This window comes from Labrus bergylta, chromosome 1 (assembly GCF_963930695.1).
Source record: "Labrus bergylta chromosome 1, fLabBer1.1, whole genome shotgun sequence".
Taxonomy (NCBI): Eukaryota; Metazoa; Chordata; class Actinopteri; order Labriformes; family Labridae; genus Labrus; species Labrus bergylta.
This window is the reverse complement of record NC_089195.1, coordinates 29078922-29092482: the sequence shown is the minus strand read 5'-3', so window position 1 is coordinate 29092482 and position 13561 is coordinate 29078922. Positions and strand designations below refer to the sequence as shown.

Here is a 13561-nt window from a genome sequence, read left to right as displayed (position 1 = left end):
TGAATGTTGCATATTGCTGAATTGTAATTGTGTGTGTGAAATAATTACCAAACAGTCCATCTGAGACCAGGTGGTCTTCTAAAACCTGAAGAACCAAATTCAAATCTCAAATGAAATTCAAATCTAGCATGCCAGTCGGAAAAACTCCTTGACCCACATGAGCCCGCCACACAGTCGAATGCATTATGCAGGGTTTGATTCTGATTGTTAATGCCCTCCGCTTGTCCGTCTGCTCACCAGCCTGTCTGTCTGGTCTGAGTTTCTGAGTATGAACACCTGTCTGTGCTCCTCTCGGCACGTCTGTATGTTTGATATGCAGGTGATACTTCTGTTTATCTGCTATTTACAAGACGTACATGTGACATTTTCAATGGTAGCAAACTTGGGTTTCCCATGTTTGTCTGGTGCTCCAAAAACTAAAAACTAACGGATATCAGAAAATGTGATTGAATGAATGCCATAAATCTCAATGTTTCTCACTCCCTGCTCCTTAACATCCCATCCATCTTTCTGTCCTGCTGCCTTTTATCTCTCTCTCTCTCTTGCTCTGACAACAACAGACTCTTTCATGTAGACATCTTTTCCTCAGCAGCCTCGGGCTCTCCCTCCCTCTTTTCTCTTTCCTTCACACAGACTAATTAAATGTTCAGAGGAGAACTCATGATTGGGACGTCTGCGCTACTTTCTCTCTGTGCCTGGTTTACCCTCGTAGAACCTGTATCGGTTTGACTTGGAGGCTCTAATGTTCTAAACTTTAATGTTGCTTTAATAATCAGGACACCATTTTTGTTTTCATTAAGCATATCTCTTTATTTGGGGTCAGGCAAATTTAATAACCAACATTTGAATTAGTTGTTGCATGCATAGGAGATAGAAAAGGACAAGGATCAATGAAAGAGGAACAATAGTGTGACATATGAACACCCCTCCCCCCAAAAATCAACAACAAAAGTTAATTTAATAAACTAAAAACTTAAATAATAGGTTCAGTACATTTTCTATTGTTTTTTCTATAACAAGCAGGTGCGTTAGGAGGTGATGCCTGCTCCTGTTAGATCATCTATCAGTTGGAAAACTTCTGTTAAAATTCATGAACCCTCTCAGTAGTTCATTTGAAATTAAACAACAAAACAAATTCCAAACATTCTCCAGCTGCAGCTTCTCAAATGAGACAGTCAGATGTTCTTTTTAGAATATTTATAAACAAGTCATTGGGAGATACCACTTTGGATTCTGGGAGTTTTTTTAAGCAGCATCACTTTTGTCCAATGAGTCAAAAACAAAATCAGTAGATGAATTTGTACTTAAAATAATAGAAGGATTCAGGTGTTCTATTTAAGGTCTTTAAATGAAGCTGTCAACAGATTTCCATTTGCAAAAGTAACACTTGTGCTTAATTGCTCAGTCGAGCGATGGCTGAAGTCCTTGGAGTTCATCAAGGCTCACTCCTAAGATCCTCATTATTTTATATTTCTGTCTGTTTCATCGTTGAAATGAAGAAGCACAAAACAATCCTTTAAGGAAATTATGAAAAAGCAATACCAAGCCTTGACAAATATATATAACCGGATTTCTCAGATAGTAGGGACATTGTGTAAAATGTGAATAAAAACAGAATATGATGATTAGCCAAACACTGAAACCCCATTTTTTAAATTGAAAATGGCACAAAGTCAACATGTCAAATGTTTAAACTCAGCAACACCTTTCCAAAGAGTTTCTCGTTTTATACCTAATAATGTGACTAACCTGTTGCCAGTTAACTTTATTATCTATGATGTATGATCCATCAGGCGTTCTTTTGAAGCTTCACAACTTTTCCAGTCTTTTTTGCAACATGTTGCAGGCATCTAACTCAAAATGGGCATATGATTTCTTCTTTTAAAACAATGACATTTCTCAGTTTCATCATTTGATATGTTGTATGTGGTTTTCATTTTTTTTTTTATATATTCACATTCTTCATGTCCCAACTTTTTAAGAATTAGGTTGTTCAAATATCACAGTTCAACAATAACGACAACACATTTCACATCAATACAGATAAATAAGTACAAGTATGACTTTCTTATCCATCAGAATAAAACAGTATTAGTTGACTCATATTCTGAAAAATGTTTGGAGGAAACATACAACAGCTGATGTTATCTTTGCATCGCTGCAGAGAAGAATCTAAAGTGTAACTAACAGCCGACATATATGCATGACTAAACAGCGTGCTGGCATGTATGACTGAGGGGCAAAAAACCGTCAGAGAGTCACTAAATGAATGCCACCATTGTGCATGTCACCATCATCCCCATCTTTATCACCATCACACTCTGACTCTCCACATCCTCCTGCATCTGAGTCACAAATATGAGGCCGGTATTTATCTCAGGCCTTGTCACACAAACACACACGTGTCCTGCTTTACGTTTTCTCTCCGTGTGATTCCGATCTCTCGTCTTCATCAGAACTACAAGTCTTAAATGTCTGTCTTTATCTGTGTGTTTTCTCTTCCTCCATTTGGAGCTGGAGCTGTGGAGGAAAGATGCGGACACAGCAAACCTCCCAACAATAGGCCATTCATGATGCCCCTGCAATGCAATGATGATCCTGCCCTACCCTCCACCACTCCCCCCCCCCGCCCTCCCCTCTCCAGCCTGCACCAGCCTCCACAGCTGCACAGGAATGTGGTCCAACAAGTTACCCCACCCTCCCTCCCTCCCTCCCTCCCTCCCAACCTCCTTCTGCCTCCACCACCATTGCTATCACTGCCACCACCTCACCAGTGCTGCCGCCATCGCAACCGAAGCCCCCCTCTCCCCCAAATAAAAGAGACGGAGAAGGCAAGAAACTATAGAGGGGGGAAACTGTGCAGACCAAGAGCACAAAGAGAGGATTCATGGCTGCTTACATACACTCCCCGAGAAAAAAAGACCAGGACCCATTTAAGGGTGGTGCAGCTGCACTAATTTACTGGGTGAAAATGGGAGAAAGAGGGAGTGGCAGAGGTCAGATAGCAGAATCATTTTTTATTCATCCCCATGCATGGCGTGTCACCGTCATCATCAACACTGACAGAGTCGGCCTGATGGATAAATGCAGGGATGAGCCCAGTAAACACCTGCAGCCTTTGTGGTGAATAATTCAACACTTTGTGTGTAATTTCCAAAATAAAAGTCAGAGTTTGAGCTGCTTCCTCTGCTCTTAAAATCATTTGACAATACGACCTGTTAGAAGTCACATCGAGCCCTGATTTTTTAGAACATTTTAATCTACTTAAAAATATCAATGTAGTTGGTAGTTTCTTTCCCCGATGTGTCATGCACCAAAAGCGGTGTCCAGCCTGTATGGGCTTACAAGACACTGAAAAACAAAACAGGAAAAGAAGCACATTGAGACAGAAAAATACATCCCTGTACTTGTTTCCCCACTGTTGGATCGATTAAGGCTTATCGTAACATATCTATTATCTTGTCTTATCTTATTATATCGTATTGTAGCTTATTGTATCTTATGTTAAACTTAGATCACATTCAAACTTCAGCACTTGATAAGTTTCCTATAATCTTCATAAATCAGACATAAAATGTAATTCTGCATTGTTGGGAGGCCTTAACACAAATTGAAGTAGCTGAAACTCTTTGTTTGTAAACATCTTCATCAGACATCAGACAAAAAAAAAAAAAAAGGAAATCTGAAAAAAAGCTGACATCGTAGAGTGTGATACAAAGGACAACTTAACCAAAGGTTTGTTTCATTTCCACTTCACCCAGAGGACATTTTGGATCTTCCTCTGGGACTGAGAGGAAACGACCTGTTCCCGACACCAGAGGAAGAATACCACATCTCCATTGTGCACAGACAGACCTCTGTGCTCAACTCAAGAGTGAAAAGTCTTCAGATCAGAATATATGTTCTTCATGTTGCTTCACGTAAAACTTCTCCTGACCATTTGTGCTCATGACTTAATTTGACTGACAAGTTCTCCAACCCAACTGTGATTACTTGAAGAATCTCAATGGATGTGTTGAGTAGGTGGTCCGCTATCAGGCATTATCAAAATGTACCGAATTTCCCCCTGGGATTAATAAAGTTTTTCTGATTCTGGTTCTGAAAATACTAGACTCCTAATTAGCCCATTAGGTCGTAAATTATCGGCTGAGTGGGGGAAGGAAATTGAATTAATTTACTCAACTACAACGCATCAACCATTTCAAGAGTATTTTGATTGGGTTTTTCCCCTTTTTTTGCTAATTTATCTTTTTTCTTAATGTCCCGTGCCCTCTTGAATGGTGTGTTTGTGTTTGTTTTCGCTCTCTAATGTCAATCAGATTCCCCCGCGAGGGTTGATAAAGATTTGATACAGAAGCTTCTGCTCTGTTAAATGTCAAAATATGGCCAGTACTTGTCCATATCTCTACATATTTTCATATTACAGCTGATCATATCACATTTAAGTCCTGTTTGGACAGTGTTTCTCCAAATGTGGTGGATTTCAATTAGATGTTCATTTATGATTTGACAAGATATTAATTGATTTCCATGATGCTTTTTTCAACTATTTGAAACTCACTTTGAACGCTGAAAACAAAGTTTGCTTTTTGAACTCAAGAATAGGGGACTTTTAAGAGTCGAGGGATGCCAGACAACATATCGTCATCGTAAACAATGATGCGTTGCCTTGGATAAAACCTTTACAAGTAGATTTTAAAGAACTTAAAATGAACACAGAGTCTGACAAAAAGTCTAGCAGCAAAGCTCTTAAGGAGACCATGCTGCAAAATGAGTCCTTACTCCTAAGAAACTTTTGACTTGAATTTACGACTAGACTTGTAAAATACTAAATTCACACTGTGGTACAGCCACTTTTGCTTTCCCAAAGACTCTGAGCCCTTGTTCCAGCACTGGATATAAATCACAGCTCTAGTTTTCAGGCATCAGCTGGAGGAGGACTTCTTCTTAATGAGTGGTAACAGTACTTTGTGAAAGCCTGAGTCAAACTATTAGAGTCACATGAGGCTCGCTTTTATTGATAGTCCAGTGTCAGAGCTGGAATTCCCCGGGCAAAAAGCACTGACCTCAACTGTTTTACGCACAGACCCTGAGAGGAAATGGCCTTCATGAATTAAGTATGGTGATTTTCATAAACCTAGACATCAGAAGCTTGAGAAAAGTGCAGATAAACTCATCTTAAACAGCCTCTTTTATTCTGAAAAGGGCGTTTTGGGAAGAAATCTGGAACTCCAAAAGAAGAAAACATGCTTGATGTACTACATCTCTCCATTTCTGAATTATAATTTTAGATCCTTTTGTGGAGTTCGTCATCTTTGGGAACAAATGACGCCATTCATTTCAGGCCCAATGTGCCCATTGACATGGGAGTGAATGCTTTCCACCAATTATACATGAGTTTAATGCAGAATGTGACCCAGCATGTGAATATTTGACCGCTGTGCATGCTTCTCTTATCTGCATCCCTCTCACATTATCTGCATCTCTCTGTTTTTCTCTGACTTTGGCCTTTTTCTCTCCATCCGTCGTCCAATTTCAGGAATTTCCCCTGGGAGTTATTCAAGTATAAAGGCCAAAGCAAGAGAACGTGTCCTCTCTGTGATCGCCTCATTTTTCTGTCTGAAAAACATCTGAAACAAAATCAGAAATAATTTCACCTTCTTAACTTAATTTCATCCTGATCCCACGTGGAGAAAAAAAAAGAAGAAGTATGGCCGTGACTAAAGTGTGCACCTGAAGGCTGACTCTATGACCCCTCTTTTGACCTCCCTGCCGATCATGAGACCAGGTCCTCCCATCCTCTCCCCGCTCTCTTCCGCAGGAGCTGCAGGAAACCGTCTCTTGTGACCCAGCGGTCTGTGCAGCTATGGAGAGGCCCATTACTGCAGTCACATGGCAGGTTAGCACAGGGACGAAGACAACCATGTGAGCTCTATTTTCTAACAAGATACAGCTTTCCCCGGAGGCCTATGAATGTCTCACACAGGACACAGAAAATGTCTGAAACAGCATGGTTGCTTTTGTTTCCTCGATGTTAGATTCAATCATATAGAGACATTAAGACTCAGCTTGAAGCAGTGCACAGGTGTTTTGTCTTGGTTTAGATTTAAGGGTGAACAGGTGAAAGATCCACAGGTTGTTCCATTTCTTATTAAACGTCAAATGAAGGAGAAACTATGAGCTTCAATTACTGAATACCAGGATATGACTTCTAACATGTCATATTTATTACAGGCTACATCTTTAAACATGTTTTGAATAATTAACAAAATCACAGATCATGAATAAGTAGATAAATACCGGTCCAATTGTCGAAATCTAATTTAAAATCCAGATGTTACACACTCAGAGTGCTGGAGGTGGAAATGTAAAGGTTATAAATAATCTTCAATTATTTAAAGTTTCTATTGAAGTAGTTGTGGGTTCTCGTTTCATTAAGGCTAAATCTGTTGTTGACAGCCACTTTCTCTTACTGGAGAGTTTACATTTTGCAGTTCAGCATTATTCCAAACATTAACAACAGAAATATTCTGAGAAATGTAAAGAACATGTCATTATATCTACAATAAAATCGTCTGAAATATAAATATTTTAAAGGCAGCGCAGCTTCATTTCCAGACTGTTTTCTCATCAGAAGATCAAATGACCTGCAGGCAGTTTTGATAATATAATCAAGAAAACCACATTTCTAAAAATGAACATCTTATAAGATTCGACTTGTTTTCGTTCCTCATGTGACGTCAGCATTTTTTTTTCAAATATTCAGCAAAGGTTTTTTATGTTTGTTTTTGTTTCTTTACAGTTAAACTAATTTTATTTGACAAAAAAAAAAGGCACAAATTCTCTGTCAATTTAGAGAAAAGTCATAACTCGTTCGTTCACATGGAAATAATTGAACGTGAAAAACAACATTGAAATTTGAAAATAATTAACGAGAGGTTGAATATCTCGTTAGGAAAAATATTGAAGGCCACGACGCTCCTTTTTATGGTCTGTTCGGTTGTTAAATGTAAAAAAAAAAAAATCTACATAATAAATTAACATAATATAAGCACGTTTACGTTAAAGCTCGAAATGTTACAGCCGTGTTTTTCGTGTTTCAAAGTACGGATCATTTTGGGTAATCAATTAAAAGTAAACAAAATATCCTTCGGCGTTTTTAAACAAAGGCTTCATTCTTTAAAAAGGAGAAGGAAAAAAAACATTTTTTACGACCTTTATTATGAAGTGTTTCTTCACACAGATGTAACCAAAGTCTAAATATTGATTTCATCACCTCGTAACAACAACAAAAAAACTTCCAACATTTATCATTTTTTGTTTGTTTGTTGTTAAGGCTTTCCATAATTTTGACGACAAAGCGAATGTAAATTCCCACAAAACGACATCACTGTTATCCCTGAATAAACTACAACACGATGACATCCAAAGAGAATAAAAATAAAAAATAAAAAAGCATATCGCGCAATACTGAGACGATAGGACTGACAGGATTGTGTCTAAACGAAGTGATGCTTTGTAAAACATGAATTCGTTGCCATATAATGACTGTATGGAAATATTTATTAAAACGTAGATAACAATAATCCAGGAGCGCGATTTAACTTGTTAGAGGTCATGTTAAATATTGAACAAATATCAAAATAGAATATCAATTTCTTTTTGTTTTCTTTTTTTTCCTATAGAGTTTGTTAAGCATGTCATTAACGCCGCACTCTGATTACATGTCAACAACACCTTCCTCTGTCTAACCGGCCTCTTCTGTAAAATACAAACTCCCCGGGGGACCATGCACCCCCAGCTGCACTAAACTAAACACTGTGCGTAAAACCGCAGCTTCCTCCAGCAGCTCTCTGCTCTCTACACACACACACACAAACACACAAACACACACATACATACACCGTCAACACTTCACTGCAGAACGAAAAGAAAAGGGGAAAACTGCAACAACAACCCCTCTTAATATATCATCCGACACAGACATAAACACTCACTTTAAGCCTCGGAGGCCTCATGCAGGATCCCACTGATGTTGAAGGTCGTTGGGGTTCAGCATGGAGGTACCCCCCTCCCCCTCCTCCTCCTCCTCCTCCCACCACCCCACCATCCACCCATCTCCCCTCTTTATCCCCCCTACCATTCTCTCACATCCAGGTGCTGCAGAGAGTATAGACAGATAGAAAAGTTGGCTATCTATAATAAACAGAGAGATATCCGTGTGTCCCGTCTGCTGCAGAGTGTTTTCTACGTGTGCGCCACTGGTGTCTTTGCTCGGACATAAGGGGAGAAAGACGCACACATCGCTCTCTGTTATCAATTTTTTCCATGTTTGCGGCAACAAAACTGCTTTTTGTTCCCCATTTTTTTTTCATTTACGAGGGTTAATGGATAGAGGCTTGGGCGTTTGATCACATGGCTACAATTCACCTGAGCGCGAGACAAAGAGAGCAAAGAGAGAGGAGAGAGAGAGAGAGGGAGCGAGCTCAACATGAGAGGCAACGGACACACAGGGGTTATTGTTGCATTCATTTCGTGTCTGTGTGTGTGACTGTGTGAGTGTGTGTGTGTGTGTGTGTGTGTGTGTGTGTGTGTGTGTGTGTGTGTGTGAGAGAGAGAGAGAGTGTGTGTGTGCGTGTGTGTCCTGGTGCATCAGATTCTGCTCTAAGTCGATTCTCTTTCTTCCCATCAGGCCTTGCTCTAACAGCCACAACAAAAGCACTAGTGTAAAAGGCAACTTCTTCAAGGATAAAATCTTGTTTTCACAAGATTTACAAGTGGAAAGAAACAATTAATAAGTATTGTTTTGATCATGTATGTAATTCATTTAAGGAGACACTACTTGTGTTTGTTTAAAGGAATCAGTTTCAAGTCACCTACTTTATCACTTGCGGCCTATTTTTCAATCTCTAACCTCTTAACCGGCTTTATGTGTGCCAAATATGCAGGTTTGATTTCTGCTATGTTTATCAGGATAAAACATAACCTTACTAAATGAATTCTGCTTAAACATTTTACTCCGACGTTACCTTAAGATAAAGATTGTAAGTTCCTGTAAAGTCTAACGGGTGATACGTATTGACTGGATGTCGTCAACACATCAGGGTGGGTCAAACCTCGCGTTGTTTCGCACTTTCCTTCAATGAAACCAAAACATTGTGTTTATTTAAAATCCTGTAATAATTACAGGCTATACCTGTCACTCATAAGTCATTCTTGCCTGTGTGACATCATCATTGTGGGCGTGGTTGAAACTTGAAGTGAGGCTGGCTGTTGTGTTTCCAGGTACAAATAAACATTGTAATATATATATTTTTAATAATCTACCATATTTTGATATGAAGCGCAATCGTTCAAGTTACCTGACGCAGAACTTCACGTTCTCACGTAAAGAGAGACACTGAACATGTTTGGTGCATCTCTCTTGAGTTGATGCGTATTTGTGTGTGTGTAAGTTCTATTCAGGCCCAAAGTAACCAAACTGAGCAAATTGGTCAAAATCTTACTTTGAAAAATAAAAGTGGAGCCCATGTTCTTTAACTTTAGGCGATTATTTTGGTGAACGAGAGATATCCCATAAAAACTTGGAAGAAAAGCTTCTTTCTATTTTTTTCTTAAGCCGAAACGCTACCGAAAATATTGTCCTGCTGTAGGCTATGGGGAAGTGTGTCATCTTGTTGACCGTTTGTACCAAAATAAACGGGTTTCTTCACCAAAAAAAGGAGAAAAAAATGACTCTAGGGTATGTTTAATATAAACTCATTGATTTGATTAAAAAAAAAAAAAAAAAACGTGATTAAGGCCTATTTAACCCATGCCCTGTCAACATAGTCTTTATGGTTCACTTGTATATGGTTCACTCATTTAACCTTTTTTTTTTTTTTTAAGACGTTACTTTTAACATTTACAGGCTTGGCTTTATATCCACACCAAACTCATTTCGGTTTAATCAGAGCTGAACTTCACAAATCAAAGGGGATTTTTTTTTTCTTTCGGAGGAGGAGGAACGTGACCACATGAGGCAATAACTCTCCTCCTGATTGTTTATTTGTTTGATATACGATGTCAACACGCCACACAAAGCTGGCCTTCTCCTGCCTCTAAATGAACGCACTGTAGAGTCATTTAAGCCACTCCGATGTAAAATCTCACCTCTTCTCTGTTGGAAATGTTGCACTGACGGATAGACGGGCATTAACAGTGGATTGCCTCCGTCCAATCCCAGAGCAGCAGGATAATTAGAGGTCCAATCAGGTCGTGGCTTTGTGCCTGGTGGGCGGGGCTGGCTGTGTGCTGGAATTCTGCCTCTTTGGGAATGTTTTCCACTTTCAATCACTTTTTTTTTTCTACCAGTCCTTCTCACAAGGCGCTCTTTAAGCTCCGCTGTTCACACAGAGCAGCCATTCATCGGCTCTACAGTCAGCCACACACACTCCCATGTCGAACCACTGGACAGCTAAACTGGTAAGTTATGTAATTTTTTTTTAAATAATAAATTTAGCTAACATTAAACGGGAATGTTTCAAATCGGTGTAGACATGTACCAGAGGATTTGTAAAATTGTCTGGAAAGAAGTTAAACAATAATTTAGATTTAAGGATAATATTCTATCCACGGAATTGGCTTTTCCTGGATATGGTTAGTGCATATATAATTAATTATTTATATTAATATGATTATTGCTCCAGAGATTCAGTATCGGCAGTTCGGCCTCTATGGTCACATTTAATCCGCTAAATCTCCTTACTTGTTTAGCTTTAACTAAACCGAGGCGTTTTTTTTTTCTGAACGGGAAACCAGATTCTTTTCATAGCCATTTGTGAGTTTTAAAACATTGCCTACTTAATGGTTTCTATCTTACATTTTCTGAATTTTAGGTGTAACTGTCTTTCCTGAAGCGGATTTCCATCCAGCGGTGGACGGTATTTGGCCGCTTTTACGCAGCAGCAGGCTATGGCTTTGCCGGAGAGTCAGCAATAACTGGGATCGTCGAAGACGCCAGACATCTTATTCTAAACTAAATCGAGTTAATTGCAAAGAGGAGTTCTCTCTGAACATAATTTGAATTCGAGGGTTCACTTGACATTAGCTTAAAAATAAAAACATAAATTAAAAAAAAAGATGTCCGGCGAGGAGCACAGCCTGTCCGAGGCGGAGCTGAGTCCCGGAGGGTCAGACGATGGGCATTCACTGTCACCCATTCAAGCAGGAGCGCCCCCCGGCCAGGGCTCACCTCTGACCGGGCCACCACAGCAGCTGGCCGGGCTGTGCGTCGGGGATGTCAGCGGTGACGATGGCCGATCTGAAGCCAAATCCGAGGAAGAGGAAGACCGCTTCCCTATCGGCATCAGAGAGGCGGTCAGTCAGGTGCTGGACGGGTATGACTGGACACTTGTGCCGATGCCTGTGCGCGTAAACAACGGAAATAAAGCCAAGCCCCACGTAAAGAGGCCAATGAACGCGTTCATGGTGTGGGCGCAAGCTGCGAGGAGAAAACTGGCCGACCAGTACCCCCACCTGCACAACGCGGAGCTCAGCAAGACCCTGGGCAAACTGTGGAGGTTTGTTTGGGGGTTGTGACAAAGAACAGTGTGGCCATACAGTTGCACATTTCCTGTTTAAGCTGTGCGTAAAGGATAAGTGGGGTGATGGTGAACTCAAATGCAAATTACGGCAACATATGAGCTCACATTTGTTTTTTTCAACAAGAATCTTAAAACTGAAATACTTTTTTATGTTCATATGTTTATTAGATTAGATTAAGCCAATTGTAAAATGTATCTTAAACCTGGATTTGTACCTGCTTAACTGGTGGGGCATTCCCTTTTCCTGCTTTTATCCATTACGCATGGTGTTGAGGGCGAAAATAATTTAAATTTTCTGAGAAAACACTTTTTACATTCACACAGAAGGCTTGTGAGACTAAAAGTCGCTCCTTGTTTCTCTCCCCCCAGGCTGCTGAACGAGAACGACAAGAGGCCATTCATCGAGGAGGCAGAGAGGCTGAGAAAGCAGCACAAGAAGGACTACCCGGAGTACAAGTACCAGCCCCGGAGACGCAAGAATGGCAAACTAGCGTCTACAGAGTCCGACAGCCAGGGAGAAGGGGAGGCCAGCCACTCCCAGTCCCATTACAAGACCCTGCACCTAGAACACAACGGTGGAGCTGGGTCTCCCCTGGGTGACCTGCACCACCACCACCATCACCACCACCATCCTGCAGGTACGAGGCGTATCGTTTATTTGTGCGTTTCAAAAGATATTTTGCAAACACCTCGATTAGACAAAAAAAACGTTGTTGTACCTGAGGTCCAAGTGCACTTTACAATGTCGTCTCTTTTCTGATTTCCTCTAGGTCAGGGTCACAGCCCACCCACGCCCCCTACCACCCCCAAGACAGAGCTCCAGACTGGGAAACTGTCAGATGCCAAGAGGGAGGGGGCAGCAGGGGCAGCCGGAGGATCAGGAGGGTCCAGGGGAGCCCTGGGGTTGGGAGCTGATGGGGCCACCGGTGGCCCGTCTTCATCAAGTGCTAAACCTCACATCGACTTTGGCACCATGGACATCGGTGAGATCAGTCACGAGGTGATGTCCAACATCGAGCCGTTTGATGTGAACGAGTTCGACCAGTACCTCCCGCCAAACGGCCACCCACAGAGTGCCAGCGGGGCGTCCGCGGCAGCGTCCTCGGCCTCGTCTTACGCCTACGCCCTGGCCGCCGCGAGTGGCCACTCCGCCTGGCTCACCAAGCAGCAGCAGCAGCCTCAGGCCTCCCCGTCTTCATCGGACCCCACCAAGGCCCAGATCAAGAGCGAGACTGCGTCCGGGAGCCACTACGCTGAGGCGTCTTCCTCCCCTTCCTCCGGCACCCACGTCACCTACACCCCGCTCAGCCTCCCTCATTATGGCTCCGCTTTCCCCTCGCTGTCCACCAGGGCTCAGTTCGAGTACGGAGAGCACCAGGCCCCTGGGGCATACTATGCCCACTCCAGTCAGGCCCCAGGGCTGTACTCAGCCTTCTCCTACATGGGCCCTACACAGAGGTCTCTGTACACCACCATAGGAGACCCCTCCGGCGTGGCCCCCTCCCACAGCCCCACACACTGGGAGCAGCCTGTTTACACCACACTCACAAGACCCTGAGGGAGAGCAGCCGAGCAGAAGGAAATATGGGAAGTGTGTGAGTGGATCTGTGTGTCTGTGGGTGTGCAAATATGTGAGCATGTATGTCTGTGTGTGTGTGTGTGTGTGTGTGTGTGTGTGTGTGTGTGTGTGTGTGTGTGTGTGTGTGCGCGCCGTGCCATATTGATATTATAGTAGAGGTTTTTACTTTTTTAGCCAATACATTGCAAGATGCAACCATGAGGCCTTACGAAGTTTGAAGAGAAACAGCCACATACTGACTGAACATAAAGTGTGAAACAGCCAATCAGAAATTAAACAAACCCTAACAAACGTGTGCCATCATGAATTTGTAAGTCAGGTTGTACAGAAAGTGTGTATACAAGACTGTAGCTGAGTGAACAAATGTTGCATTGATGATGACGAGTGACTCTGATTT

General features: G+C 41.7%; 1 protein-coding gene across 1 annotated transcript in view; it reads left to right on the top strand.

Annotated features, from left to right (window-relative positions):
- The first annotated feature begins 10317 nt into the window (after positions 1–10317).
- The window catches only part of LOC109994383 (transcription factor Sox-10-like), a 4274-nt gene continuing 1030 nt past the window's right edge, over positions 10318–13561 (top strand). Inside the window, exons 1-4 of the mRNA XM_020647692.2 lie at positions 10318–10464; positions 10878–11561; positions 11955–12223; positions 12356–13561. The exon at positions 12356–13561 is cut by the window's right edge and continues 1030 nt beyond it. Coding sequence (XP_020503348.2) covers positions 11122–11561; positions 11955–12223; positions 12356–13143 — 1497 coding nt within the window. The 5' untranslated portion in view covers positions 10318–10464; positions 10878–11121 and the 3' untranslated portion in view covers positions 13144–13561. The remainder of the gene's footprint in view (positions 10465–10877; positions 11562–11954; positions 12224–12355) is intronic.